This window comes from Necator americanus, chromosome I (genome assembly GCF_031761385.1).
Source record: "Necator americanus strain Aroian chromosome I, whole genome shotgun sequence".
In the NCBI taxonomy this organism is placed as follows: Eukaryota; Metazoa; Nematoda; class Chromadorea; order Rhabditida; family Ancylostomatidae; genus Necator; species Necator americanus.
In genome coordinates, this window is record NC_087371.1 from 35,997,061 (window position 1) to 36,023,315 (window position 26,255).

Here is a 26,255-nt window from a genome sequence, read left to right on the forward strand (position 1 = left end):
GACATTCGCTCGACCTTTAACTCAAGGTAGGTTAAGTTACCTAATTTATAATCAGCGTGCTTCAAAACAACTAACGAAGTTTTCAAAAAGAGCTTTGCAGTAGCCGAAATACAATGGTAATTTATTGAAGATTCAGAATGGCTCACCTTATTGACCACCTTGACTCCCGTTGTTCGTCGATTAGCTCAAGCCTTCACCAGTAATACTTCCATCGGTCCCAATTTGCCGCCCATTAGTTTCGTCCTTCAGACACGATACCATCAAATTTTTTTCTGAAAGGTCGGCTGTCTTTCAGTGGTGTGCTTAATAACACGTGTAAAACCTCGCTGATGACTCCGGTCGAACGGGTGTCGTTGAGGTGCGTCACGTGCCTGCCCCACCCTATTTTGTTTTCTTTGGCAAAAACAGCGACGTCTGTACTCTGCGATCGCTGACTTCTGAGAGAACTTCGAATCCCGTCCCTCAGTTGTGTGAAAAAGGAAACTTCTAGCATTACCCTTTTGATTGAGCGTTCAATAACCATAGGTGCGGCAGGGAGAAGCCGGACCCTCCTCAGGTGAAGGGGGTTTAGCTCATGGAGTGTAGCTCATGTGAAGGGGTTTCTTTCGCCGACCGTAGAAAAGTGAAGGGGTCAGAGCACCGGCTCCGACTATTGCATCTATGTCAATAACTTTCGCCACCTTTCCTTCCTGCTTGCTAAGTGCTCAAGTTTCTAAAGCGTAGGTCTAGGTAGGAAGTACGGCAACGTTCAGAAGGTGAGCACGGATAATAAAAACAACAGTAGTGAATGATACCAAAAGTTGTAGGGGGCCCTGTTCAAAATTGGTAACATTGACAATGAGACTCCTTATATAGTCGGGTCAAAACGACATGAAGCATGGATAGTTGCGCAGGCAGCTGCGCTCGAGGAGGAGCGGTAGAGCGTAGCGGTTGTGATCGTGTAAGCACCCTTGCTACCGCCACCCAACTCTGCAATTTGCCATGGTTCCACCTCGATTCCAACCTCTGCCTCCACCGCACCGCTTCCAATCGCAGCCGCTTACGCAACTGTCCGTGCTTTATGTCGTTTTGGACCAACTATACACCACTATGAACCGATTCTCTACAATGTTAAGACCATGGTGTTGACGTACTGTGCAATATCGCATTCTACCCGGCTAGAGGTGGAGTAACAGGTTGCAATACCTGAGATCCAACTAAAAAATACAACCGAAATTAACTGTATATTGGAGAAGAAGCATTATTTCATATTTTTGTGAGGCAGAACTCAAAACTAAAAAAAAAAAACTCTTTTTCTGATTAACTGCAACTCTTATCGCAATTGAGATTCTTTTTACTTTTTTTTGACTTTGACGTAACCTCTCCATGGGTGTGTAGCGATTAATAAGGGCTTGGCTGTAGTTATCTTATCACAATTAACTATACTCACTTCTCGTCTGTCAGTTACGGACCTTTAACGTTTCTGCAATTATGCGCAGTTACGTACTCCTCACCTTGTTGTTTTTCGCACAGGTTTGTCATTTGCAACTACTCTGTGGTCTGTATGAAGAGTTGTTTGGGGGGAATTCCTACAAAAATAAAAACTACGTTTATATTTAATTCAAATTCCGATCAAATAAAAATACTAAAATATTAGTCATGCAGAGTAACACCTACAAATCTCCTCGATCTACTCAAATTTCACATTTCTGTCCTTATTACAGGCATGGTTGACACAAGCATGGGAGCCGACATTTCACTTGGGCAGGGTGAAGTTTGGAATGCAAACTTTTCAAGACCAATTTTTCATGAAGAACCCGGATGAGGTACGGTAGAATTGTTAGAGTAACATAAAACTAACCTAAGCCGCTTACCTTCCTCAATCCTCACTTTGTTTCGAGAAATTAAGATATATCACACTAAATGCACACCAAAGTATCCTCTATCTCGACGACTGAACTGCTTTCAAGTCCTTTCTATAGTCCTTCCTTTTTTTCTTTTCTATCTTCCTTCTTTTCTCTGCCATTTAGTCAGTGCAACTGCTAAGAAACGGCAAAAAAAAGTACATTCAGTTCTAAATGACGTTGAAAAGCAAGATAGGGACATTTTCTTCAAAAAACATTTTTTTTGAAGGTAACGATGGCTCGTCGCTACTGATAAAAATCATTGTCTCGTTAGAGTGAGGACGGATTTCGCCTCCCATCATCCTGATATTTCACTGTAAATTACTCATAATCGCGAATCGCCCGATGTTATAGCATAAATTGTTATCGCCCGAGATTATAGCATGAGATATTTTCTTAGGATTTTGAATTACCAAGCGACATTGCCCTAATCGACGACAAACAATCGTTTCGTCCATATTTCATGTTCTTATCGATATGTACTGTTATCAGAAAGTAAAAAAAAATGACACATCCCATGTGAAAAAAAGAATGTACGAAGAATGATGAAATAAAATTCTAAGTACAGCAATAAACACATTAAATTCCTTACAACTCAACAGCTGCCTATGAATTGATAAGCAAAAACCACCAACTAGGATAGGAAAAAATGTTCGAAAGTGAATCATGGAACGGTGGAATTTGTGAGACCACCAGCGATTTTCCTTCCAGACTGGGATTTTTCTACGCGACCTCTGCGAGCGGTCAGATGACGACCATCAGAATTGACTCCGCTGCCTGCCGCATAAGACACCGAAGCTAATTAAATCCAATAAAATGAATTAAAATGAAAATGAATAATGAAGTTGGTGTTGTCGTATGACTGTAATGTGAGCCATGGCCTATCGAAGACACCTAATAGAAGCCACCAGGTGAATTCGTACTGAAGCCATGGAAGTGCCCCGGTGCAGCTGTAGGTACACATCCTGAAGTGGTTTGCAAGCAAAATATCCCTGAACTGTTTGTATCCTTTAACGTCGGCTCCTGCCAACTGCCAGTGAATCTTTACCTCATCAGATTCATCTGATCATCCTTCTCTTCTGGAAAAGTCGTTTGATTACTTAAAGGAATCATCCCACCAATCTGAGGTGGTGCGGATTTCAAGTGGAGTTTATGGGTAGTTTAACGAGAGGGGATGATTCCGTCCATTTCTTCGTAACTGCCCGGACGGTACGGCTTCGAGCGTTCCGGCGCGCTATTTTCTACAACGAGTTCGATTGGAGCGCGCTAGCCGTGTGCACGCGCCGCATCTTCCGGGCCGTTTTTTACGGTAATTAGGAAAAAATGGACAGAATCACTCTCCTCTCCATAATCTACTATTCCGTATACGAATACTCCACCTCAAATTCGTACCACCTCAAATTCGTGGGGTGATGCCTTTAACCCCTGAGTTCTGGAATCTCTTCATAAAAGGATGAAGTTAGGTATGTAGTTGATGAGCGATGAGCCGAAGCACACTGAGAATCCCCATAATTGCAAGAAAAACTGAATGGGCTACGCCCTGTCGCATAGAATCCTTGTATAAGGTAACAATTAACGTGCCGCGTCTGCGACAACAAGCGTAGAGGCCGCATTTGCTAGCGGAAAAAATGGGGCTGTTGATAGAGTCTCTTTCGCCAGGGGTCAGGCGCAGCGCGTACGTCTGCCCTCGCATGCATAGCACGTCGTTAGGAGCGAGAGGACGTCGTTACATGGCCAAATTGCCGTGAATAGAGTCATTTTTTCCCCTGGTCATTATCTTTTCGACGTTCTTCCACGGACGTTCTTCCACAGATGGTGTGGAAATGGGGAAATTCGATCAGCACGTCGTTAGGCGCCTCGTAGGAAAATTCGATCAACAACGTCATTTTCCCAGGCCGTTTCTCAGGCGCAATTAGGAGAAATTGAGTATTATAACTCCTATACTAATAACCTACACTGCCAATGTCATCTATTCGTGGATTTTGGATTTGGATTTTCTGGTCTGCCACCTTTAAACAGTCTCTCGTTTCTAATTCATTGATTTTTCTATCGTATCCGCAATAAAAAATCCACAAAAGGTGTAAAATTTGTATCATATTCATAATTTTACATTTTAGGTATCTGATCAGGGCGATATGGCAATCACAAATTACTTCCCACAAAAACTCGATCATTTCAACCATTTCTCCAGAGAGGAATGGCAACAGGTTCTTTTTTTTTATCAAAGTTGTGTTAAATCTTATAGAAATGAGAACGAATTCGACGAGAAACTTCGGGTAGAGGATTAACTAAAAGAAAACTATTTCAGCAAAAAAAATGATTTTGAGTAGAATTCGAAAATTTAAATCTTGCATATCATCAAAGTCTTTTCAGCGCTACTTTTATGATTTTACATTCGCCGAATCAAAGAAAGTGAAGGACGTTGTCTTTTTGCTGATAGGAGGTGAAGGTCCACTACGAATATCCAAAGTAAGATATAAAAGGAGCACATATATTGGGGATTTTTCAGAGCTTTTTTTTTCATTTCAAATTCTATTCTCTTTCCATCAATTCATTTAGCTTGATCATTCAACTCCACTTATGATGTGGGCTAAAAAATACGGAGCTATGGTGTTCGCACTTGAACATCGTTTCTACGGTCAAAGTTATCCTAAAATGTAAGTGCTTTAAATTTTAATAATAAAGAATACATTGGCACGGTTAGATGAAATTTCAGAGATCAATCCGTGAGAAACCTTAAATATCTGAGCAGCCGTCAAGCACTTGAGGATATTGCGTATTTCATACAAGAAATGAATAGGGAGCATAATCTAACGAATTCGAAATGGATCACATTTGGAGGATCATATCCAGGTCAAACTCGTTCAATCAAAATCAATTAGAATGTGATCTTCAGCATTTAATTTAAATTTAATGCAATTCTAAGCAAAAAATTGTGATTAGGCATGGATGATTATTTTGATTTCGTTGAGAAGAGAACGCCGAGAATGAGGGACTTAAAAAATTAGATCAAAAATGAAGATCTGCTCACCTTGATCACTTTAACGTCCGTTCTTCATCGATTTGCTCGAGCAGGCGCATCAGTAATGCACCCATTTGTCCCGGTTGCGCGCTCTGTGTTTGCTTTTTTTTCTGGTTTTTTTTTCTTCATATGATCGTTCATTTATTTTTTTCTTAATACTTTACTTAGCTGTATTCATGTAACCCATGAATGTTCCATAAATATAAATACAAATATGCATCTGTAACTTTGGATTCCCTTCTCAAAGATTGCTCGGTTAAAGGGATCACCCCACGAATCTGAGATGGTACGGATTTCGGGTGAAGTATTCGTATGCGAGATTGCAGATTGAGGAGAGGAAAGGGGGGATTCCGCCCATTTCTTCCTAATTGCCGTAGAAAACGGCCTGGAAGGTGCGGTGTGTGCACGCGGCTGGCGCGCTCCAATCGAACTCGCGTAGAAAATAGCGCGCCGGATCGCTCGCAGCCGTATCTTCCGGGTCGTTTTCTACGCTAATTAGGAAGAAATAACCGGAATCGCCCTTCTTTCAATAATCTACGATCCCGTATACGAATACTCCACCTGAAATCCGTACCACCTCAGATTCGTGGGGTGATGCCTTTGTAACACGTTTAACATTGTAATCAATAGAATAGCAAACATTGAAGACCACATTCAAATACACATATTTTTTCTTATTTTCATGTTTTTGTACGTATTTTAAAGACAAAAAAGAGAGGAATGAGTAGATCAACCGAAAACAAAAAATCCCAAAGAAATTTCCCCTTAGAAAGTCATTAAATTATTGAATCAGGCCAGAACAAGAAATCCAAGAAGAACGAGAAAGTTGTGATGTTTGAATTTTCTTAAAATCTGTTAAAGTTTCGGAAATAAATTTCCAGCCGCAAATTTCCCCCCACCCCCATATTCCTTACCCATGCATGCTACAAGTTCAAGTTTGGTTCAGGTGCGCTCTCCTTATGGGCTCGTCAAAACTATCCGGATCTGATCACAGGAGCAGTGGGCAGTTCGGCTCCAGTAGAGTTAGAAATGGACTTTTGGGGTGAGTTTCAGCAAAAAATATGTTTACAGCTCTTATGATGCAAGAAATACGTTCTGAGCTCTTATGACCACTTTGAAATTCAGGATACTTGGAAGTTGTCGAGGATGCACTTCGTCAGCACAGTAGGAATTGTGCGGAAAATGTTCGCGAAGGCTTCACAGCTATGAGTGATTTGATGAAAACCAGAGCTGGAAGAGACGAACTCACGGCAGTTTTTAGGTATGGAAACATTAGAGGACCTTATAATCAATTTTTTTTTTACTGATATCGAATTAATTTTTCTTTCAGACTTAAGGTGCCACTAGCAAACATTTCTCTCACATATAATAATATACAACATTTCTTCGAGGTCATCTTTGAGAATTTCCAATACGCTGTACAGTATAATAAGATCAACAGGGTACGTGCTTAGGTGTTTTATTGTGACCTCTGCTGAGATGTCTTTCTCGGAACCCTCCGTGGCTCACTTTCCTGAATAATTCGAGTTTTTAGCCCCTGATTCAAGTGTGCGGTCGATAAAAGGTCCACCTTATCAATTATTCTTTGTACTGTTGTTGTTGTTGTTGTTGTTGTTGTTGTTGATCAATAATAGTAGAAACTTAATTAGTAAAAATAGTAGTAAAAATAATAATAACAGTAAAAAAAAAACACAAAAAAGTTAAACAAAAACATTCATCGTCAGTTACGCATTGTCTTTGTCGCATTAAAGTTTCAAAGATAGTTATATCTTTTGAGATTTTTCTACTTCTTAATGTATTTTGGATTTTATGTTTATTTATTTTATGCACATTTACTATCCATCCGTCTTCAGGCCCCCTTCAATCGTGGTTATGGAATCAACGAAGTCTGCGCTATCATGAACAATAGAAGTAACACACCATTAAGAGCGCTCCAGGCAGTGAACGTTTATATGGCTGGTGAGCTCACGAGTAATAATCTATTATTACTATTATTATTATCATTATTATTATTATTATTATTATTATTATTATTATTATTATTATTATTATTATTATTATTATTATTATTATTATTATTATTATTATTATTATTATTATTATTATTATTATTATTATTATTATTAAAAACAGCTTTGAAAGCTATGAAAATTGTTCTCATGGTCTGCAGGTAGTTCGCACTAGACCGCACCTATACGTTTTCCAGAATATCACTACACCACGGTCACCATCATCCCGATCCTGTAGTAATATAGTTTTAACTGTATTGATTGGTGAAGCAAAAGTACTGTTCGGTGTCCATACTGCTCATTAACTCCTACCTTCTCCTTCTCACCAAAGCCGAAAATCTACAGTTGAACGGAAGTGGCAGAAACTTTCCAAGTGTAACACGAGGACCATCCATGGAACTCATATCTCCAGAAATCTTTAGTTTTTTTCGCTAAAATCACTCAGTGAAGAGCACCATTGTGAGGACGACTTATCCGTAGTCAAAATATTTGGTCTACACAACGATTTGGGGCGGATGTGGCGCAGTCGTTTAGAATTCCTGCTGCTTGCACGATCGATCGGAGGTTCAAATCCGCCCTAGTGCTCACCAAGCCTTTCATCCCTCCGGGGTCGATAAATTGGTGCCAGAATTATCTGGGAGGATAAAAGCACTGACTTGACCCGCCGGCTAGCCCTCGCAAGTCATTGTAATGGGGCCAGTTACACGTTCGTAAATCTCAACGGATTCTGAATTGAAGTGAACGTGGTGGCGTGGAATCCGAAGCGGATCGATTATTACCAGACATACTTTATCCTTTATCCTTTTTACTATCATTATAACGTTAGTGCAGTGCAACAGTAATTCACCAGTTATTATAATGATTAACCATTTATTTTAATCCTTAGTAATCCTTAAGTTTTTTTTTGAAGTTGAAACGAAGTTTTTTTTTTCAGAAAGAAAAGGAGGTTTCGTGGAAACAGACAATAGTTACGACAACATGATTGACTATCTACGAAGAGAAGAGTTTTCCCATGATGATTTTGACTGTGAGTACGGTTTTCTAAACATATAATACAAACGAAAAAATAATTGGGTTGAGTTTGCCACCTCTACACACTTCTGCTGCTGATACCCGATGAAAATTTTCAATTTTATAGCCGCTAAAAAAAATAGAAAATAAAAAATTGATACGATTGCGACACATTTCGTTTACGCACACCATTCGCACGCATTCTCTTTATTCAAAGGTATTGCGGTCGGAAATACCACTATATTTTAAGTAAGTAAATAATTAAGTTAATAAGTAAGTAAATATAATAAGTATACACTTATTTGTCTCCTAAAAAATCGATTTTCATAAACACTACCTCATTTTTTTAAAGCAATGATCGATAACCATATTTCCTAGTAACTGTAGCACGAGTTTTATACGTTTGACCGACGGAACAGGCTATCTAAGTGCTTCTATTTCCATGTTCTTTAGAAAATTTTCAGAATAGTTTGTAGATATAATTTAACATAGGGATAATTAATGATTTATGGTTTATACTTTAAAAAAGGAGGTGGGACCTAGAATTTGATGGCGATGTCAGCCATTTGTAGCTTGATCAAGCTAAACTGCAAACTGCACTGTATACGCTTACAATCTGGAAAATGCCCAGAAATTGCGCCGCGCTTTACTCGATTGTTTCTTTTGCACCGAGGAGAAAAAAAATCAGTCAATAAATCTCTGTAATTTGTGTATCTACAGCAACTATATGTCTAAAAAAAAACTTTTAAAAAAATCATTGAAGTCATTTAAAGGCATCACTCCACGAATCTGAGGTGGTACGGATTTCAGGTGGAGTATCCGTATATGGGATCGTAGATTATGGATACCGGAGTGGTTCCGCTCATCTCTCCCTGAATCACTGCAAGCAACCGGCCCTTGAATGCTGTTTTTTACGATGCTTTCTATTGCAGCGCGCCACCCTTGCACGCATAACGTCCCTTACCGCCTATCGGGGCAGACCGAATTGATTTTTGACGAATCGCAGGGCGGAGGCGGGCCTGGGGGTGGAGCGTTGCAAGAGAAGGCATCGTACGAAACAGCATTCTGGAGGTGGCAGTTTGCAGTGATGCGGGGGAGGATAAGCGGAATTACCCCGGTCTCCATAATCTACGACCCCGCATACGGATACTCCACCTGGAATCCGCACCTCAGAATCGTGGTATGCTGCCCTCAAGTAGTTGACAAACGTATTTCTCAATCTCTAGCCTTTAGATATGTGAAACGGTGACAACAGTTCTCAAAGAATCAGGCTTTTCCCTATTTCAGCTGGCGCCCGCAGTTGGACATGGCAGACATGCACAGAATTTGGTTATTTCCAATCTACCGATGGTGGACCTAATGGAATATTCGGAGACGTTACTCCTTTAAGGTTAGCGGTTTCTATTCTCCGATAACCGGAATAGTTATCCAGAACCAGCATTGCACTAAATTGACGATTTTGGGACTTTTCTACGGGAAGATATAAATAGATCACGAGTATGAATGCAGAATTTCTTGATTCCTCTAAAATGTCCTAGAAAACGGTCTGGGAAATGTTCTTTATGTAGAAAATTCCTCTACGAGACACCAGCTAACGCCCGCATGGGCAAGGGCAGGCACGCAATTCGTGTCCGGCAGCAAGCAGCTAGACAATGAGCAGCTATATCTTACGCTCGCTCGCGGATGCGACGCGTATGCCCGCTCCTGCAGAAATGGCACGTTGTTAGGTGGCTCGTAGAAAAATTGCTATAATTGAAATTGTTATTTCAATTGTTTTTTGCCAACTTATCCAACAAATTATTGACATTTATTGGGATTTTACTCGAAATTCCTCAAATCCCCGTTTCCCTTGCGGTCGTTGATCTAATGATTCTGTGATTGCGCATGACTGAAATGAATTAACCAGTACATTAAAAATTGGTTCTAAATTATTTCTTATTACTAAATAAATTATACTATGACTGAATTACTAGATTTTATTCGTTTAGTGTATTTGTGAATATGTGCACGGATGTGTTTGGTCCAATGTATAATGCGGATTATATTGCTGCTGCTGTTCGTAGAACACAAGCAAATTACGGTGGAGCTGAAGGCTACACGGTAGGTGTGCACGTTTTTCATGGAAAACGTACGTCCAGGTGTAGATCGGCATCTAAACATCTAAGTAAATATTCTACCGGCGCTGGAGTTACATACATTACGGGGATCCTTAGGTTTGTCTGAGCTGCAGCGGCGACGCCCTTGCAGCAATTCATCCACTTTGCCGCGACGCGTACGCCTTCCTAAATATTTTCATTCACCTATAACAGAACGAAAAAGGCGAATATTTCTTTTCACATGATATTGGCTGCGATGACTGAGTTAAACTTTCGATTTTCTCGAAAAAAAATCGGCATAGCAAATTTCAGGGAACGAATGTGGTTATCCCCAATGGATCCATTGATCCTTGGCATCGCCTTGGAAAATACACTTCTAACGACAAATCGGTTGTACCGATCCTTATAAACGGTTAGTCATTCCAGGAATATTTGGAAGTACATATTAAGTTTTAAAAAAACCATAATAAAGTTTAGGAACTGCTCATTGCGCTGAATTGGCTAATCCTAGCGACGATGACATACCTGAACTGAAGAGGGCACGTGAAATTATCGACGAAAATATTGGAAAATGGCTTAGAAAACCAAATAATCGAAAAGGTAATCGATTAACATCGGATAGAGAAAGATTTGATCCAATTTCATGCTAACAATCATATTTTTGTTCTGATTTAAGTCATAAGACCCCAAAAATCGTCGCTTATACCAAAAGAACGTGCTACACTTCCCGATACAATCCCTTCGGAACCTGTCCTGCTTTCAGAAATGGTAAGTTACATACAATAAAATAAGAAGTTATAGTTACAATAATTTAAAGTGTTTAAGAAAAATTTAAAAAAAAGCATTTGTAGGAGTTTCCAGACTGGACACGTTACAAAAGAATGTTTCTGGGTAGACCACCACATACTATCATTCGTTCCAAACCAAAAATTGTCAGTTCTTTTTTTTTCATTTGTAACAAATTTAGAAAAAATACATATTATTTACAATTTTGTTTTCAGATTAACACTGCGGTCCGACACTTTTTTATCGCTCAACCTCTTGACCATTTTAATGATCAAGACAACCGGACGTTCCATCAGGTCTGATATAATTTTAAAACTATAATAATTAATATATTATAATAATATAAATAATTCTTTGAAGCAGAATTAAATCCTGAGAATGCCTAAAACAAAACGATACCGCCACTAATTTCTGTCCCAAAATCCGTCGTAAACCGTAGGAATCCTGGGGAATGAGCAGAATTAAATCCTGAGAATGCCTAATAATAAGCAAAAGAACTTCTGATTTCAAATACCCCTTCAAAAATTTGGCTTTGACAAATGTATGACCTAAAACTAAGTGAAGTTCCCCAAACCTTCGTTAATTACTTTCACATCTTCGCATTCCTGCCTCAATCCGCAATCTCAGAATGTTCAGGAAGATGTGTTCAGAGAATTTGCGCTAATTTCTAAAAATTACAAGAAATGTTCATAATATTCGTAATTAAGAGGTTATTTAGAACATTTCGGTACCCCACATCATATATAGGTTCAAAATTTCAATTCTCTTTGGAAATTGAGAAAAGTGATCCGTTGAAGGTTAATAAAAAGCATAAATTCTTAGCTGTGGAAAATTTGCTCGGGAATTTTCCAAGTGACTAATTTTTCCTTGACAATAGTTCAAATTGTAAGCATCTAAATTTGGAAATATCTGGTTATTTCAATTTCAACAACTTACAACTTTGCTCTATTTTGTTATTTGTTACAATTTTTGAACAGCTGTCAACGTCGGGGTAAAAAAAAACCCCTAAAGTCTCTCGATTCGGTACTTGCTCAGGACTCTTCTTCTTTTACAGGATATAGCTTAGGGGTTTATTTTGGATGGAAACTGGTCGTGGTTTTTGAGTGACCAAGTGGAAGCAAATTTCTATTTCGTTTTCATTTTTTTTTTGAGATTTTTGCAGCTTCTATGAATTTTTCTTTCCGTACTTTAGATAGCTGATTTTTCTTGCAGACAGACGCTCTTTTGACTGATTTTAAATTCCTAATTTATTGGTTTAAATTTGATTTAATTTTTTTAAAAGTTAGATTTAAATTTGATTTAATTTTTAAATCCATTTTGACTTACAAGGTTTAAAATTTCAGCACTGAATCTTAGTTTTTCATTTATTCAAAAAAAAAAAGAAGACCGGTGCGGATTACAGTCCTTCATATACATCCCTATGCTTGTAGAAAAAAATAGAAAACAATCGGAAAAAATAAATAATTATAGTATAAAACTGTAAAATTGTTTCTTTTACTTTATACTTTACTTATTTGATGTAATATTCTGCAATGTATGTAATTATTTAATGAATATAATTACATACATTAGAGAGTGATAAAATTATTTGTTGTAAATAAATATAACAAATAAAATTTTAAAAAAATAACTTATTTATAATATTATAGAAGTACTACGCAAACACTGACTGGGCAATACCTGGTGGACCGATATTCCTACTTATAGGAGGAGAAGGACCACTTGAAGGTGCATGGGCTGACGATTTTCCATTATTTCACATTGAATTAGCTAAAAGACACGGTGCTACCGTATTCGCTCTTGAACACAGATATTATGGTGATAGTATTACTGGAGTGTAAGTTTTCTTTTCTTTTCTTTTCTTTTTTTTCCTCCTTTTATTTCTCCACGATTTTCATAACGTTATTCAAGGATTTATAAACGAATGATTAAGGAACGTGTATTCATGTAAAGAATCAATTTTAGAACGGCTATTCTTCCAAATATGGACCTCACGTATTTGTCCTCATTACAAATGTTATATGATATTGCTAACTTTATTCGAAAAACTAACGAAAGATTGAACAACACCGCACCGTGGATTACCTTTGGTGGATCATATCCAGGTAAAAAAAAACGATAATTGTACTCTTAAAATAAAATAAATTCCACTCGAAAGCGCACGAGGACAGTAAAACGGCTAGAAATCACGTTTTTTTGGTTATTTACAATTAAATATAAAAAATTTATTATGTGCAGCGGATCGATGTCCGGTCACTTAGTTAAATATCGATTATTTAAAATAAATCTCGGATGAATTTCTAAGATTTTGCTTTCTGAGATCTCTAATATTTCTAAGATTATTAGATATGATAATTTCTAAGATTTTTATAGCTTGAGCTTAACATTAGAGGAAAACTTCAATCGTAAATGTTTCAAAATTGTGATAAATCCAGGGAATTACTGTAAGAACTGTGATTCGAATGTACAGTGCATGGACGTATGCATTGTGGTCGACGAATATGTTCAGTCCGGTTGACGCGACGCGTTTCCCCACAATAGCCGCTCGTTCTCCGCTAGACACGCACACTCTGTTTTCTCTCCGCTCTTCCCCAATCGATATGACTACATTTACGCGATTGAACACGTTCGAGCCATCGAATACACATACAGTCGGGTCCCAGCGTCGAACTGAAGCCTGCCGGAGTTGTGTCGAAGCGGCGGCGTTCGATGAAGTGGAAACTTTGCTAGGAATCAATTTGGGCTGAGGAAATGAATGATGAGGGTCCCACCTCGCTCGTAACTGATTCCTATAAAGCACCACTTCGCCTACGCAGCGGAGCGAACTTCAGGTCGTTTTGACCGGACTGTATACTGTAAATATGCTGCTAAATACTGTACTATAGTGGTAATTTGTCTGTTATCTCGTCCGTTGTGCTGATTTGAGAGAAAGTTCGGGAAAAAAATTAAACTAAGCTGGTTTAAATTTGCACCACAGTATTTTATATTTTCTAAACTTTCTCTTTCTTTTTATCTTTCTTTATTCGTCCAAATCCATAAAAATCTACATGAGAGGTGCTTTTCCACGGCTGCTAATTTTAAATGTCCTTCAAATTTCCGGTTCTTTATCTCTGTGGATGCGACAGATGTTCCCAGGGTTGGTTCGGGGAGCTGTAGGATCATCTGCACCGGTTGAAGCAAAATTAGATTTCTACGGTACAGTTTTTTTTTTCCTCACAATCAATCGGATCAATAAATAATTTTCAAATTTTCAAGCAAATCAATCAAAACTACATATTTTAAATTTTCGATTCTTCAAATATTGCTTTAGAATATTTGCAAGTAGTGGAAAGATCGATTAGGAATTATCAAGCACAATGCGCGGCTGCTATTGGCCAGGTAAGGAACACATTGTTTACACTTTGATTAACTTGATCACCTTGAACACATTGTTTACACAACACATTGTTTACACTTTGATCAACTTGATCACTTTGAACATATTGTTTACACAACACTTTGTTCACAAAAAAAAACAAAGAAAACGAAAAAAGGACCGAACAAAAAAAAAAGAAAAAAGGCTGCCCATATAAATGTAGCACGGTATGATTCTAGTTATTTACAGAAGATTTCAATTATTCTCATCTGATAAAATCAATAGAATATAATAACGATGAAATAAAGTATAAACGGCGCCTAAAGTATTTAATCGTTAACTTTTTCCTCTTCGATTGATCTCCCTTAAAGGCATCACCCCACGAATCTGGAGTGGTACGGATTTCAGGTAGAGTATCCGTGTACGGGACCGTAGATAAAGGAGAGGGGGGTGATTCCGTCCATTTCTTCCTAATTCCCGTAAAAAACGACCCGGAAGATGCGGCGCGTGCACAAGGCTGGCGCGCCCCAATCGAACTCATTGTAGAGAATAGCGCGCCGGAACGCTCGAAGCCGTATCTTCCGGGCCTTTTTTACGGCAATTAAGAAGAAATAGACGGAATCACCCTTCTCTCAATAATCTACGATCCGGAAATCCGTACCACCCCAGATTCGTGGGGTGATACTTTTAATCTCAGTTTGTAGAAGTGCACACATGAAATTCCAATCACTTCCTCCAGCTTCTTTCTGCTCCTCTCGTGGATGTTTCAAATCCTGTACCGTTACACGTGGATATACCATGTTGAAAGTAACACTACGGCGAGTTTGAACCATCGATCGTGTAATCACAGCCAAGCTCTACCGACTGCGCCATCATCAGTCACCCAACGGCCGGGATTTGAGGAAATATTCAATCAATGAAATTCAGAAGTTTCTTTACATCGAAGGGACGAACTTTCAAAGTACTGCGCCGTCTCCTTTGTTAAAAATCTGATTTTCTCTCTTTTTTTTTTCAATGCCACCGTCGAATCGATCGACTCTATTTTCTTCTTAGATCCTTTCCAACCTTCTTCCTTCCTCCTTCTTTTCTTTTTCCCACTCACTTCTCTCATCACATTTCCCTTCACTTCTTCTTCTTCTTTTGTCACTCCTCTCTCTCTCCCTCTCTCTCTTCTCCATACCTCATCTCTCTTGTTGGAAAATCTCAAAAAGATTGGGTTGTCTGCAGACACGTACAGTTGAAACTTCAACGACTGTATATACTTTTATACATGTTCCACTTAGTCACTCTCTTTTACTTGACACTTTTACTCTTCTCTTTCTTTTACTTTTCTACTTTTTCTCTTTTACTCACAGTTGAAAATTTAACATTGTTGATAATGTTGTCGATTTTTTGCAGGGTTTCGACCAAATGCACAGATTAGTTCTCACAAGATCTGGAAGAAAAAGGCTTTCTGATGCGTTCACGTAAGTTTCTCCGGTTTGAAATTTCCCTACTTTTTATAAGGTGTAACAATAATAAAACGTAAGAACAACCAAAAAAAGGTAACAATTTATTCACTCAATTCTTAAAGGCATAACCTCACGAATCTGAGGTGGGACGGATTTCAGATGGAGTATTCGTATACGGAATCGTAGATTATGGAAAGGGATGTGATCCCTGCAAGTAGTGGAAAGACCGTCCATTTCTTCCTAATTGCCCGGACGATACGGCTTCGAGCGATCCGGGGCGCTATTTTCTACAACGAGTTCGATTGGAGCGCACCAGCCTCGTGCACGCCCTGCATCTTCATCTTTTTTACGGCAATTAGGAAGAAATGAACGGAATCACCCCCCTCTTCATAATTTTTCTGCAATTTCGTATGCTATAATTTATTATGTGTTCCTAACTGTGAACGCTCTGATCATATTAACAAGCATTAGTCGGAAATACCGAGTCTAACTCAGGAAATTATGTGCATGATATGCTCGTGATCTAATTGATCGATAAAATTCAAATATAATTTTTTTTTTTGCATATTCAAAGATTCTTTTTTCTTTACATTTGAGTGATTCAAACAATCGGAAATAAAATCAAAAAAAAAAGATGAAAAGCAGTGAAAATTTCTGAAAATCCAAATATTTTGAAGAGTTTCACGTAAAATGTCGTGATCTACTTTGCAATATTCTATTTATTTAGACTTGTACCACCATGGAACGAAACTACCGTTGTTACCGACGTAGACATTGAATATTTCTTTAATAGTATTCAAGGAGTGTTTATGGGAATGGTTCAAGAGGTGGGATTCGTTTTTGAAGCATTTGCAGATTTTTTTTTCCGAGTTTATTTAGGACATTTTTATAGTTTTTTTTTTATTTTTTTTTGCATTTTATATTCTAAGATCTTAGTTTCGCACAAATCACACACATTCGTGGATATCTTCTCATTTAGCTACTTTCTTTTCTTCTGTAGCTCATATCATTTCTCGGTGATTTTTCCACCTTAGAAGCAATTTTTCACAATTTTCCATTCCATTAGTACACCACAGTGTTCATAACTCCTCAGGTACAGTTGATGCTACGGAATTCTTTGCCTGAACAGCAATACGCTTTTGATTTGATCCAGAGAAGAAGGATAGACGAGTATAGTATAGGTCAACTAGAGTGAGAGAGTGGGTGTACGACTGCAGAAGCGTCCGAACGTAGTAAGTCGGGCAAAGAATTCTGGCTCCGATCAAATCTTAAAGGCAGCATAGCCCGAATCCGCCATGCCGAAGGAATTCTAGGGAAAAGCTGGAGATGAGGCTGTAGATTGCGGATGTCGGGATGGTTCCGCTCATCCCTCCCTAATCGTCCTCTGAAAAACGGCGTGGGAAGTGCTTTTGTTCTTACGAGGCACGTTAGAACTCTTCTTTACGTGTACGTTCTGGTCCCCTCATCACGTATTCATTGGTTTCACGTAAATAGTCTGTCGATGTGAAGTCCTTGGATTCCGACCGCTGCACAGCTGGATGCGGCGCGTGTGTAAAAGTGAAGCGTTGCAGCTGAAATCGTCGTGGGAAATGGAGTTTCACACCGTTTTTTCACTACGATTAGGAAAAGATGAGCGGAGGAACCACCTTTAAAGGCATCACCTCACGAATTAAAGGAATCTGAGGTGGTACGGGTTTCACGTGAAGCACTCGTATACGGGATGAGAGACTACGGAGAGGGGGGGGGGGGGGTGATTCCGTCCATTTTCTCGTAATTGCCGTAAAAAACGGCCCGGAAGATGCGGTTTCGGGCGTTCTGTCGCGCTTTTTTCCACAACGGGTTCGATTGGAGCGCGCTAGCCTTGTGCCGCGCCGCATTGTCCGGGCCGTTTTTTACGGGAATTAGGAAGAAATGGACGGAATCATCCTCCTCTCCATAATCTACCGTGCCGTATAGGCATAACCCACCTGAAATACCTACCACCTCAAATTCCTTTAATCCAGCAATCTAAAACCCTATCTCTAGCTTGTCCAGCGGTTCTCCTCACTTCACTCCCCCGTCAGATTCGCCAATGATTACTGCAGGTTCAATAATGTTTTTCTTCCATAGGCAGTGGTGGCGATCGTGTAAGGAAAGTGCAGTCGAATTAATTATTGCCGCCTTACATTCTCAACATTTTAATCCTACATCTTTTTGTTTGAATAAATTTCAGGATCATAGAGACGAAATGTGCCAAATCATGACAAGACATAGTAATGATCCGGTGAGAAATATAGCGTACTTCAACGAAAGAGCTTCAGAGTATTTTCAGGTACGATATTATATCCTATATTATATACATATATTCATAGTAATGACAGGGTTTTACAATGATTTTTTTTCTTTCAAACAGCAAGCACCGTTCAGAGGAACCCCTAACAATTACACGGAATTTATTGAATTCATCCGATCAGCGCAGAATTTTGGACCACGTAAGCGCTCGTAACGCTTTAATTCCCTCTTATGAATAATTATATTATTTAATCTTAGAAGCTGATGCGATGAGACTATGGTTTTGGCAAACGTGTACAGAATTTGGATACTATCAAACAACAGACACAGGCTACAGTATTTTTGGTAACCCAGTGCCATTAAAGTAAGTGTATTTTATAAAAAAAAAGAAAAAGTCCACGAGAATTTTCAATACGTCCATCAAAATCCTACACAAAGGGAATAATGAAATATGCGACTGTATGGATGCTTGTTTTACGAATTCTGACCATACCGTGTGTCGCGAGTCGAAGTTTGGTTTCGGTTAAAGGGGGTTCTCTCCGTTGGTCAGCGAACCTGCTCCCCCTTTTCTTCTATGCACCCTAGATGTTTCCTGTCTTCGGCCTCGGGCCGCCTGTCTTTCCCAAGCCTTCTCCTGTCCCAGCACTGCAACATCGCATGTTTATTAACTTCTCTATTATGCCAAGCTACATTATCTTGAGAAGGAATGGGGATTCATATGGACGCTACTAAAGCGAAGGTCCAACAAAAAATTGGGGGGGCTCCCTTTTTTTTTTTTTTTTCTTTTTTTTTTCAATCCTAATATGTTATACCTTTCCGGCACATGCGCGTTATTCTTCAAATGCGATACACAACAAAGCACCACTACACAACGCGAGGCGAATACAAAGGACGATGACGAGAGCGAAATACCAAGTCGACTGTTACGAAATCACTACAAGAGAAAGACGAAACAGACAATAAAGAGAGGCTGGTAAATCGACCCCTTTATATAGCCTGGGCTGGAGTGGGCGGAGCTTCGCGGGAGAAAGCAGCCAATGCGCCAGCTCGCTGGTAAGAGCGCACGCTTTTGGCTACCTGGCGCGGTAAGCAATGCTCCCGACCAGGCTCTGATCGAGAGGAGCGATGCAAGTCGCGACACCGTGCTGTTTGAAAAATGTACTCATATGAGGAATTTGAAAGCGCACAGAAACTTCCCACCTTGTTGGAAAAATTCGAATCATTCTTCTTGTTATTACGAAATATTCTGTATTGGTTCTTTCATAATTTTGATTTTCCTGAAGCCATTTGGGAGATGTTGTTTGTTTTTTTTTCTTCTGAATTTATTCTGAGCTCCTTCTGAGCTCCTTACGTGCACACGAGGAACGACCAGCTCTTTTTTTCTAGCTCGGGGCTATATTGTTCTTGGAATCAAAGTTCTGTGGTGGTCATCCCCGAAGACTTAAATCCCGGTCCCTCTCTGTGTCTCATTAACGACTCGAGAATAAAATATAGCATAAAATCTATAAATCTAGAATTTTGCTAGAATCTAACTCAGTAAGTGGAGAAATAACCAGAAAAATCACTAATAACCGAAATTCTCAGTTTCTACACTCGCTTGTGCACCGACACGTACGGCGATCAGTACACGGCTGCCGCAATCCAGAAGAATGTGGTCCGAACTAACCGAATATATGGTGGAGCTGACAATTATGAGGTACATAAAACTTGCAAATTATTTCTAAAAAAAATCCCGTTACTCTTTTTTTTTGCAATTATCGATTTTAAAGTTACTATACCACGAATCTGGCGTGGTACGGATTTCAGGTGGAGTATCTGTATACGGAGTCGCAGCTAATGGAGACCGGGGTGGTTCCGCTCATCTCTTCCTGAATCACTACAATCAGCCGGTCTCTGAATGCTGCTTTGTACGATGTCTTCTATTGCAGCGCGCCACCCTTGCACGCGTAGCGTCCCTTACTGCCTATCGGGGCACTCCGAATTGTTTTTTGACGAATCGCAGGGCGGAGGCGGCGCAAGGGGTGGAGCGTTGCAACGGGTGGCGTCGTACAAAACAACATTCTGGAGGCGGCTGTTTGCAGTGATGCAGGGAGAGATGAGCGGAACCACCTCGGTCTCCATGATCTACGACCCCGTATACGGATACTCCACCTGAATTCCGCACCACCTCAGATTCGTGGTGTGCTGCTTTTAATCCTGAATATTTGTTCAAAAATGTTACGCGCATAGCATTTTTTTATCTTAATCCGTGAGAATTTTGCAAAATTCAGGGCACAAATGTTGTAATCACTAACGGAGACGTTGATCCATGGCATGCGCTTGGAAAATACACCACGCACGATCGATCTGTTGTACCTATTCTTATCAGAGGTAAGGATGCATTCTATTCTCATAACAAAGTCTTAGATAATGGAGAATTTTCTTATTTTCTTATTTTCTTAAAATTTAGATGCATCTCATTGCGCGGATATGTTCATTTCTCCAAATCCTAACGTTGAGGAAGCACAAAGAGTGATTGAGGAAAACGTGGAGAGATGGATATTAGAGGAACCGCAGTCGACCACCGTTCCTAGAACCTCTGCACTTCCGAGAACCTCAGCTAGAGTACGCGAGAAATTTTTCCATAGATTCATTTTCTTCGTGACCAACGGTGATTTTCGACAACAACCGATGACAGTTTTTTTTTTGTAAAAATCGCTGAAAAATATCGAGAATGAAAGAAAAATAAGGAGAAGACGTAGAACAAAAAAAAAAGATCACCGACCACAGTCTAGTGGAAACGACCTGAGGTGCGGTGCAATTGCGTACGTAGCTACGTTCGAAGCGTTACGCATTTATTAAGGGTAGATGAACCGCTGAGAGTGGATCTGTTACGTAGAGAAACGGCGAGTCGTGTTAAAAGAAAGAGAAAAAGAAGAAGGAAAAGAAAGAAAAAAGAAAGTTCTTTTTTTGAAAAAATTTGAATAAAAAAAGAATCAAAAAATAAAATAAAATAGATAATAAATTCTTCCTGTTTTTTTTTTGTTTTGACTCAGAAATGTGCTTTCATTTCTCTTCTCCATTGATGCACTATTGATGTATGTGCATGAATGAAAAAAATAAATGAATAAATAAATAAACCCGGTAAAACGCATACATTTACGACCAAAACGACATGAAGCACGGTGTAGTCGCGTAAACGGTTGCGCTGTGCTTCATCGTAGACGTAGACGCAGCGCGGTGGAGCGTAGCGGTTGGAAAGGGGATGGGACCATCGTGAACTGCACCAATGAACGGCGGTAGCGAGGCTACTCACTCGATCTTAACCGTTACGCTCTACCGCAACGCTTCGAGCACAACCGCTTACGTAACTGCACTGTGCTTCATGTTGTTTTAACTTTGCTATATGTATTTAGTAAGGTATAAGTATGTATACTATCATTCAACTACTTAATCTGGTACATATACTGTCATTTTTGAGGTAACCACACCTTCTACAACTCCTAAACGTCCCACAACTTCTACAACTCCTAAACCTCCTAAACCTCCCACAACTCCTGCACCTCCTCCACCTCCTCAACGTCTCACAACATCTACACCTCCTAAACCTCCCACAACTCCTGCACCTCCTCCACCTCCTCAACGTCTCACAACATCTACACCTCCTAAACCTCCCACAACTCCTGCACCTCCTCCACCTCCTCAACGTCTCACAACATCTACACCTCCTAAACCTCCCACAACTTCTACACCTCCTCCACCTCCTCCACAAGAGCCTACTTCGACCGCCACAATAACCACAACAACTACGACAAGCACGGGTAGTCAAGGTAACAGAATATTTTTTCTATTAAGTTTTTTTTCGTAGTATGAATAGACAAACTTTTCTTTTTCAACTTTCTCATATACAAACTTTGTCAAACACAAATATAAGAGAGTCTTTCAGGATATTTCGTGGGTCTTCTGTACTTCCTACTCATGTTTTATTCGTTTCTAAGGATTTGAGGAGATAAATGGTTCATTTCTGTTGCCAATGAACAAATGAAACCGATTGGAAAACAATAAATATAAGAGGTTGCTATTGATTAGAACACATAAGAAAATAAGAACAGAAAACAGAACAGAACACATAAGAAAAAAGAATTAAGAATATAAGTAAAGTTAGAAACATTGCACATTTCTATATTCATAATCTTAGATACCTTTACTAAGATCAGAAAATTGTATAAGTCAGTCTACTGTGCTCAAATGGAGGTAACACATGAGACTGTAACATTGACCGTAACAGAATGTTTGCTCTGTAAAGGGGAACAGTGACGAATTCTGTATGAATTCTGTGCAAACTGTAGTTCAAGAAGTTTGGGCAGACCCATTTTCAAAGAAGACACGGCTCAGCGAAGATGAGTGTGACCACCTCAGGCAATAACACCACCCCCTTCCTCCCCAAATTTAAAAAAAAAGAGCGTAGCTCTTGTAAACTGATACAGTTCTATGTGGGACCATACACGTGAAGCAATATCGAAGAATTAACAATGATTTGCATTACTCAAACAAAAGAAAAAGGACACTAACTCATCCAAACAAAAAAAAAAACATAAATAAAGCAGAAAGGAATAAAATAAAATAAAAATTGAAAATAAATTAAAATTGCACCGATTCTATCATTTTAGAGTGCTTCATTGTAGAGAATAATGGATGATCACTTTAGAATATAACGCTGAAGAAGAAACAAACGATTGCAAGGATGGTATGGTCACATATTGATTAATTCAATATAAATTGTATCACATATCAAATCTCTAATCTTTTTCTTACATGAGAGATCTCAACAATTTCTTGGTATACACCCTTTAAGCTTTCCTTAAAGGCATCATCCCACGAATCTGGGATGGTACGGGTTTCACGTGGGCCTATACAAAGTCTACGAGGTCGTAAATTATGGGGAAGAGGGTAATTCCGTCCATTTCTTGCTAATCGTCGTGAAAAACTGCTCAGAAGAGGCGGCTTTGAGCGTTCCAGAGGCGCTTTTTTCTACAGCGAGTTCGAATGGAGCGCGCCAGCCTCGTGCACGCGCCGCGTCTTTCGAGCCGTTTTTTTACGGCAATTAGGAAAAAATGGACGGGATTACTCTCCTCCCAATAATCTACGACCTCTTATAGGGTCCACGTGAAACCCGTACCATCCCAGACTTGTGGGGTGATGCTTTTAATTGAGGTTCGTGGACGCTATTGCGGAGCTTGTAGGCGCGTCTCTACCTCTTTGCGTTAATCAACCAAACATCGCCAGCCGTCCGGTAACCACCTGTTGGTAGTGACCCGCAGAAGCTACACGATCAGGTATGTTAGATCTCAAGTGGTAGCCTGGAAATCCGTACATGGATTATATAGAAGATCACGTATATCTTAGCTGAAAAGATGCAAGACAACAGCAGTGTTGAGGTTTTTCCTTTTCTTTTCTTCAACCTACTTTGTATTTTTCTGTCTCTCAATTATCCAGAACTTTATGAGTTTTCAGTTCATATTCCGTGCCTCATGTATGTAGAAAAGAATCGAGACTTCGTGGAGTTACAAAATGAAATGATACGGTAGTACGAATACAACGATGAAAATTATTAATTATTAATAATTTAATATTATTAATTATTATTATCAATTTATAATAATAATTAATTAATTATTTTTTTAAATTTTTAATAATAATTAATTTTAACGATAATTATTTTTTTACTATTATTAATTATTTTAATTATTATTAATTATTTATTATTAGCGAATACAGCGCAACGTATAATGTATAATAATGTAATATGTAATATACCATTATTACATGGTATTATGTGAGTAGGATGTTGTAATATTCCCCAAAATTATCTCTTTTTTTTTAAATCTTCATCGTGACGAGGGTTCAGAATCCACTGAGGAAACTCTACCTTGATATTTACTGAGAATTCTGAAATTTTTAAAAATCAAAATTGATTCTTTAAGGTGCATCATCACTATTTCTTATATAATAAATTAGTTACCAAAATGTGAAAAAAGAGTAAAATTAATGCAATGAGACCGTGAGGAGCTAAATTAAGGAACATTTTTCATAGTATTACTCAGTCTCCTCGGTCTCACTCTTCCAAATTCACAATTTCATAACATTGGATTTGTTTTTGTCCGTGATCGTGTTTACTCTACGTTGTGATCTATGAACTATGAGGGGTTTTTAGCAGTTGTTTTCACTGCTGATAACAACACAGTTATAGTGGAACGTTCTCCAGACATTTCATTTACCTTTTATCGATATTTTCATTTATTTATTTATTTATTTATTAACTACTCAGTTATGGTGGAACGTTCTCTAGACACTTCACTTTTTTTCATCGATATATTTTTATATCCATAACCGGTATATTTATAATTAAATTGAGTTTTTTAATTAAATTGAGTTTGATTATCTTCCAGATGTATTCGTAAATAATTTTCTCAGTTTATAAGAAAAAAAAAACTTTGCAAGCAGAAAAAAAAAGAAAAAGGAAGAAAAATAGAGGCTAGTCGAATTACAACAACTGCTCGGAACTGTTCCACTGATATTTATAGTGATCTAAAACACAAATAAATAAATATATATAATAGTATATCTGATCAAACGTTATAATGTATAATTATATGTTTATAGTGTTTATAATGATAAAATTCTATATAAATTTAATAATATTTCAAGAAAATACGAATATTTGTTCCAAAATCAATTTTTTTCCCATTTGAAAAATACCTTAGTAGATAGTATTTGTCCTGTGTGAGCGAAAAAAAAACAGGTTTCTCAAATAAGCAAAATAAAATTGTTGTAAAATAATAAAAAAAAATGTTAAAAATAAAATCGTAGTCAATCAATAAGACCCGGATTTCAGGATGATTCTCCTCAGCATTGTTTTTATTATATTTGCCTATATTTTCCTGACAACATGGATGAGAAGAAGATCACTTCCTCCAGGTAAAACACACGCACACGAAAAATAGTAGGAGGAATTTTTTGAAGAATGATTCCATTCCTAACTTTATTTCAAAGGTCCCATCCCGCTCCCTTTCATCGGAAATATGCATCAGTTAGCATTCAAAATGTTCATTGAAAAGAAGGATTTTGCTGATTCTATCCGAGATTTCATAAAGGTACGAGTTTCACGTTTCACGTACGAGTTGTGTTTTTTTTTCTCACTATTTCTGGCTTAATTCATTTTGATGGATGACATTTGAGACATTCTCGCCGGGATCATCGGTATCTGTTTTCAGGAATATGGAAGTGTGCACACATTTTGGTTTGGGCCGCTTCCTACAGTAAATATTTGTGATTATCTGAATGCAGTTGATGCTATGGTTAAAAAAGGATCGTTGTTTAGCAATAGAAAACTACCGTACTTTTTCGAACTATCACGAAGTAGGTTTTTTTCCTCAGAGATACCTTTTAAATTTAATATTTTCAAACTTTAATTGGAGAAAATTTTAATCGTGCTCTTGCGATGCGATCAAACTGGATGAGGAGAGACGGTTATCTCATTGCTCTGGATCGTATCCACCCGGGGAATCATCTGATGTTTACGTTTTCTTGTGTAGTTATCTTTTTTTCGCCCGCGTTGCGTTGCGTGCGTCGTTTTGTTCTACGGGAAATCAGAAAGAAAAGAGCCTCCCCCTTAACTGTTGACTTTAACGTTTGTTATTTTTCTACTTTTTTTTACTATTTATCTACTTATTATTATTATTATTATTATTTTATTTTTTACTTTTTTCATCAACATTCTTTTTAATCGCTGCCAATATTTATTATTTTGCTATTATTTCTACTATTCTATTGTTATTTTTTATTACTATTTATTATTTTTAATATTAATTAACGCTAATATTATTTAATTCACTTTATTTTTATTTCAGATTGACTCCGATTCAACATTTTATTTCCCTCCCATCCACTCATTTAAATTTTTACTCACAATCTGAGAAAAGCCTCCTTTAACCCATTAAAACGTTTTTTCATGAAAAATGCAAGTGCTACTGCAGAAATTTTCCCTCAAAAACGTCTTATCGCGTAATTCAAAACTCTTCCGCATCTAGCCATGAATTTTTGTTTGCTCCTGATATAGTTTAGTTCTAAGTTTCTTCATAAGTCTACTCCTATTTTACCTTTTCTTTCTTTTTTACCTTTTTTCCAACGTTTCTTCATTGTTCATGAACTCATTCTTTGCTTCTTTTTCCGTAAAAAGAGACTTTGTACGTTTCTTCTTTTTTGTTATGATTTTCTGAAACACTAAAAAGTGATCTCTAATTAAAGGAATTCTGTAAACTTGCTTTCCTAGAGCAGTAAGACATCCTTTTTTGTAATTGACGTGGGGAAATTTCAAAAATTGTGCTATAAT

The 26,255-nt window shown here is 38.2% G+C and overlaps 1 protein-coding gene across 4 annotated transcripts in view; it reads left to right on the forward strand.

Moving 5' to 3' along the window:
• Positions 1–1,470: 1,470 nt before the first annotated feature.
• RB195_007931 (uncharacterized protein) overlaps positions 1,471–26,255 on the forward strand; it is a gene marked incomplete at both ends in the record, with an annotated part of 31,002 nt that continues 6,217 nt past the window's right edge. Inside the window, 36 exons of one of the 4 annotated variants that reach the window (XM_064181839.1) lie at positions 1,471–1,512; positions 1,704–1,805; positions 4,001–4,090; positions 4,257–4,352; positions 4,443–4,540; positions 4,600–4,736; positions 5,852–5,947; positions 6,031–6,166; positions 6,236–6,347; positions 6,759–6,864; positions 7,849–7,941; positions 9,213–9,315; positions 9,914–10,025; positions 10,334–10,433; positions 10,499–10,621; positions 10,698–10,789; positions 10,873–10,953; positions 11,023–11,103; positions 12,457–12,644; positions 12,773–12,912; positions 13,943–14,002; positions 14,118–14,185; positions 15,561–15,628; positions 16,341–16,440; positions 17,826–17,924; positions 18,006–18,084; positions 18,143–18,248; positions 19,469–19,580; positions 20,155–20,254; positions 20,334–20,488; positions 21,345–21,693; positions 21,810–21,817; positions 23,150–23,199; positions 24,759–24,841; positions 24,917–25,017; positions 25,138–25,282. In XM_064181839.1, coding sequence (XP_064038595.1) covers positions 1,471–1,512; positions 1,704–1,805; positions 4,001–4,090; positions 4,257–4,352; positions 4,443–4,540; positions 4,600–4,736; positions 5,852–5,947; positions 6,031–6,166; positions 6,236–6,347; positions 6,759–6,864; positions 7,849–7,941; positions 9,213–9,315; positions 9,914–10,025; positions 10,334–10,433; positions 10,499–10,621; positions 10,698–10,789; positions 10,873–10,953; positions 11,023–11,103; positions 12,457–12,644; positions 12,773–12,912; positions 13,943–14,002; positions 14,118–14,185; positions 15,561–15,628; positions 16,341–16,440; positions 17,826–17,924; positions 18,006–18,084; positions 18,143–18,248; positions 19,469–19,580; positions 20,155–20,254; positions 20,334–20,488; positions 21,345–21,693; positions 21,810–21,817; positions 23,150–23,199; positions 24,759–24,841; positions 24,917–25,017; positions 25,138–25,282 — 3,811 coding nt within the window. Of the gene's footprint in view, positions 1,513–1,703; positions 1,806–4,000; positions 4,091–4,256; positions 4,353–4,442; positions 4,541–4,599; positions 4,737–5,851; positions 5,948–6,030; positions 6,167–6,235; positions 6,348–6,758; positions 6,865–7,848; positions 7,942–9,212; positions 9,316–9,913; positions 10,026–10,333; positions 10,434–10,498; positions 10,622–10,697; positions 10,790–10,872; positions 10,954–11,022; positions 11,104–12,456; positions 12,645–12,772; positions 12,913–13,942; positions 14,003–14,117; positions 14,186–15,560; positions 15,629–16,340; positions 16,441–17,825; positions 17,925–18,005; positions 18,085–18,142; positions 18,249–19,468; positions 19,581–20,154; positions 20,255–20,333; positions 20,489–21,344; positions 21,694–21,809; positions 21,818–22,571; positions 22,628–23,149; positions 23,200–23,394; positions 23,448–24,758; positions 24,842–24,916; positions 25,018–25,137; positions 25,283–26,255 lie in introns of those variants that run through there. The other 3 variants (XM_064181838.1, XM_064181840.1, XM_013437763.2) reach the window with 3 other exon arrangements.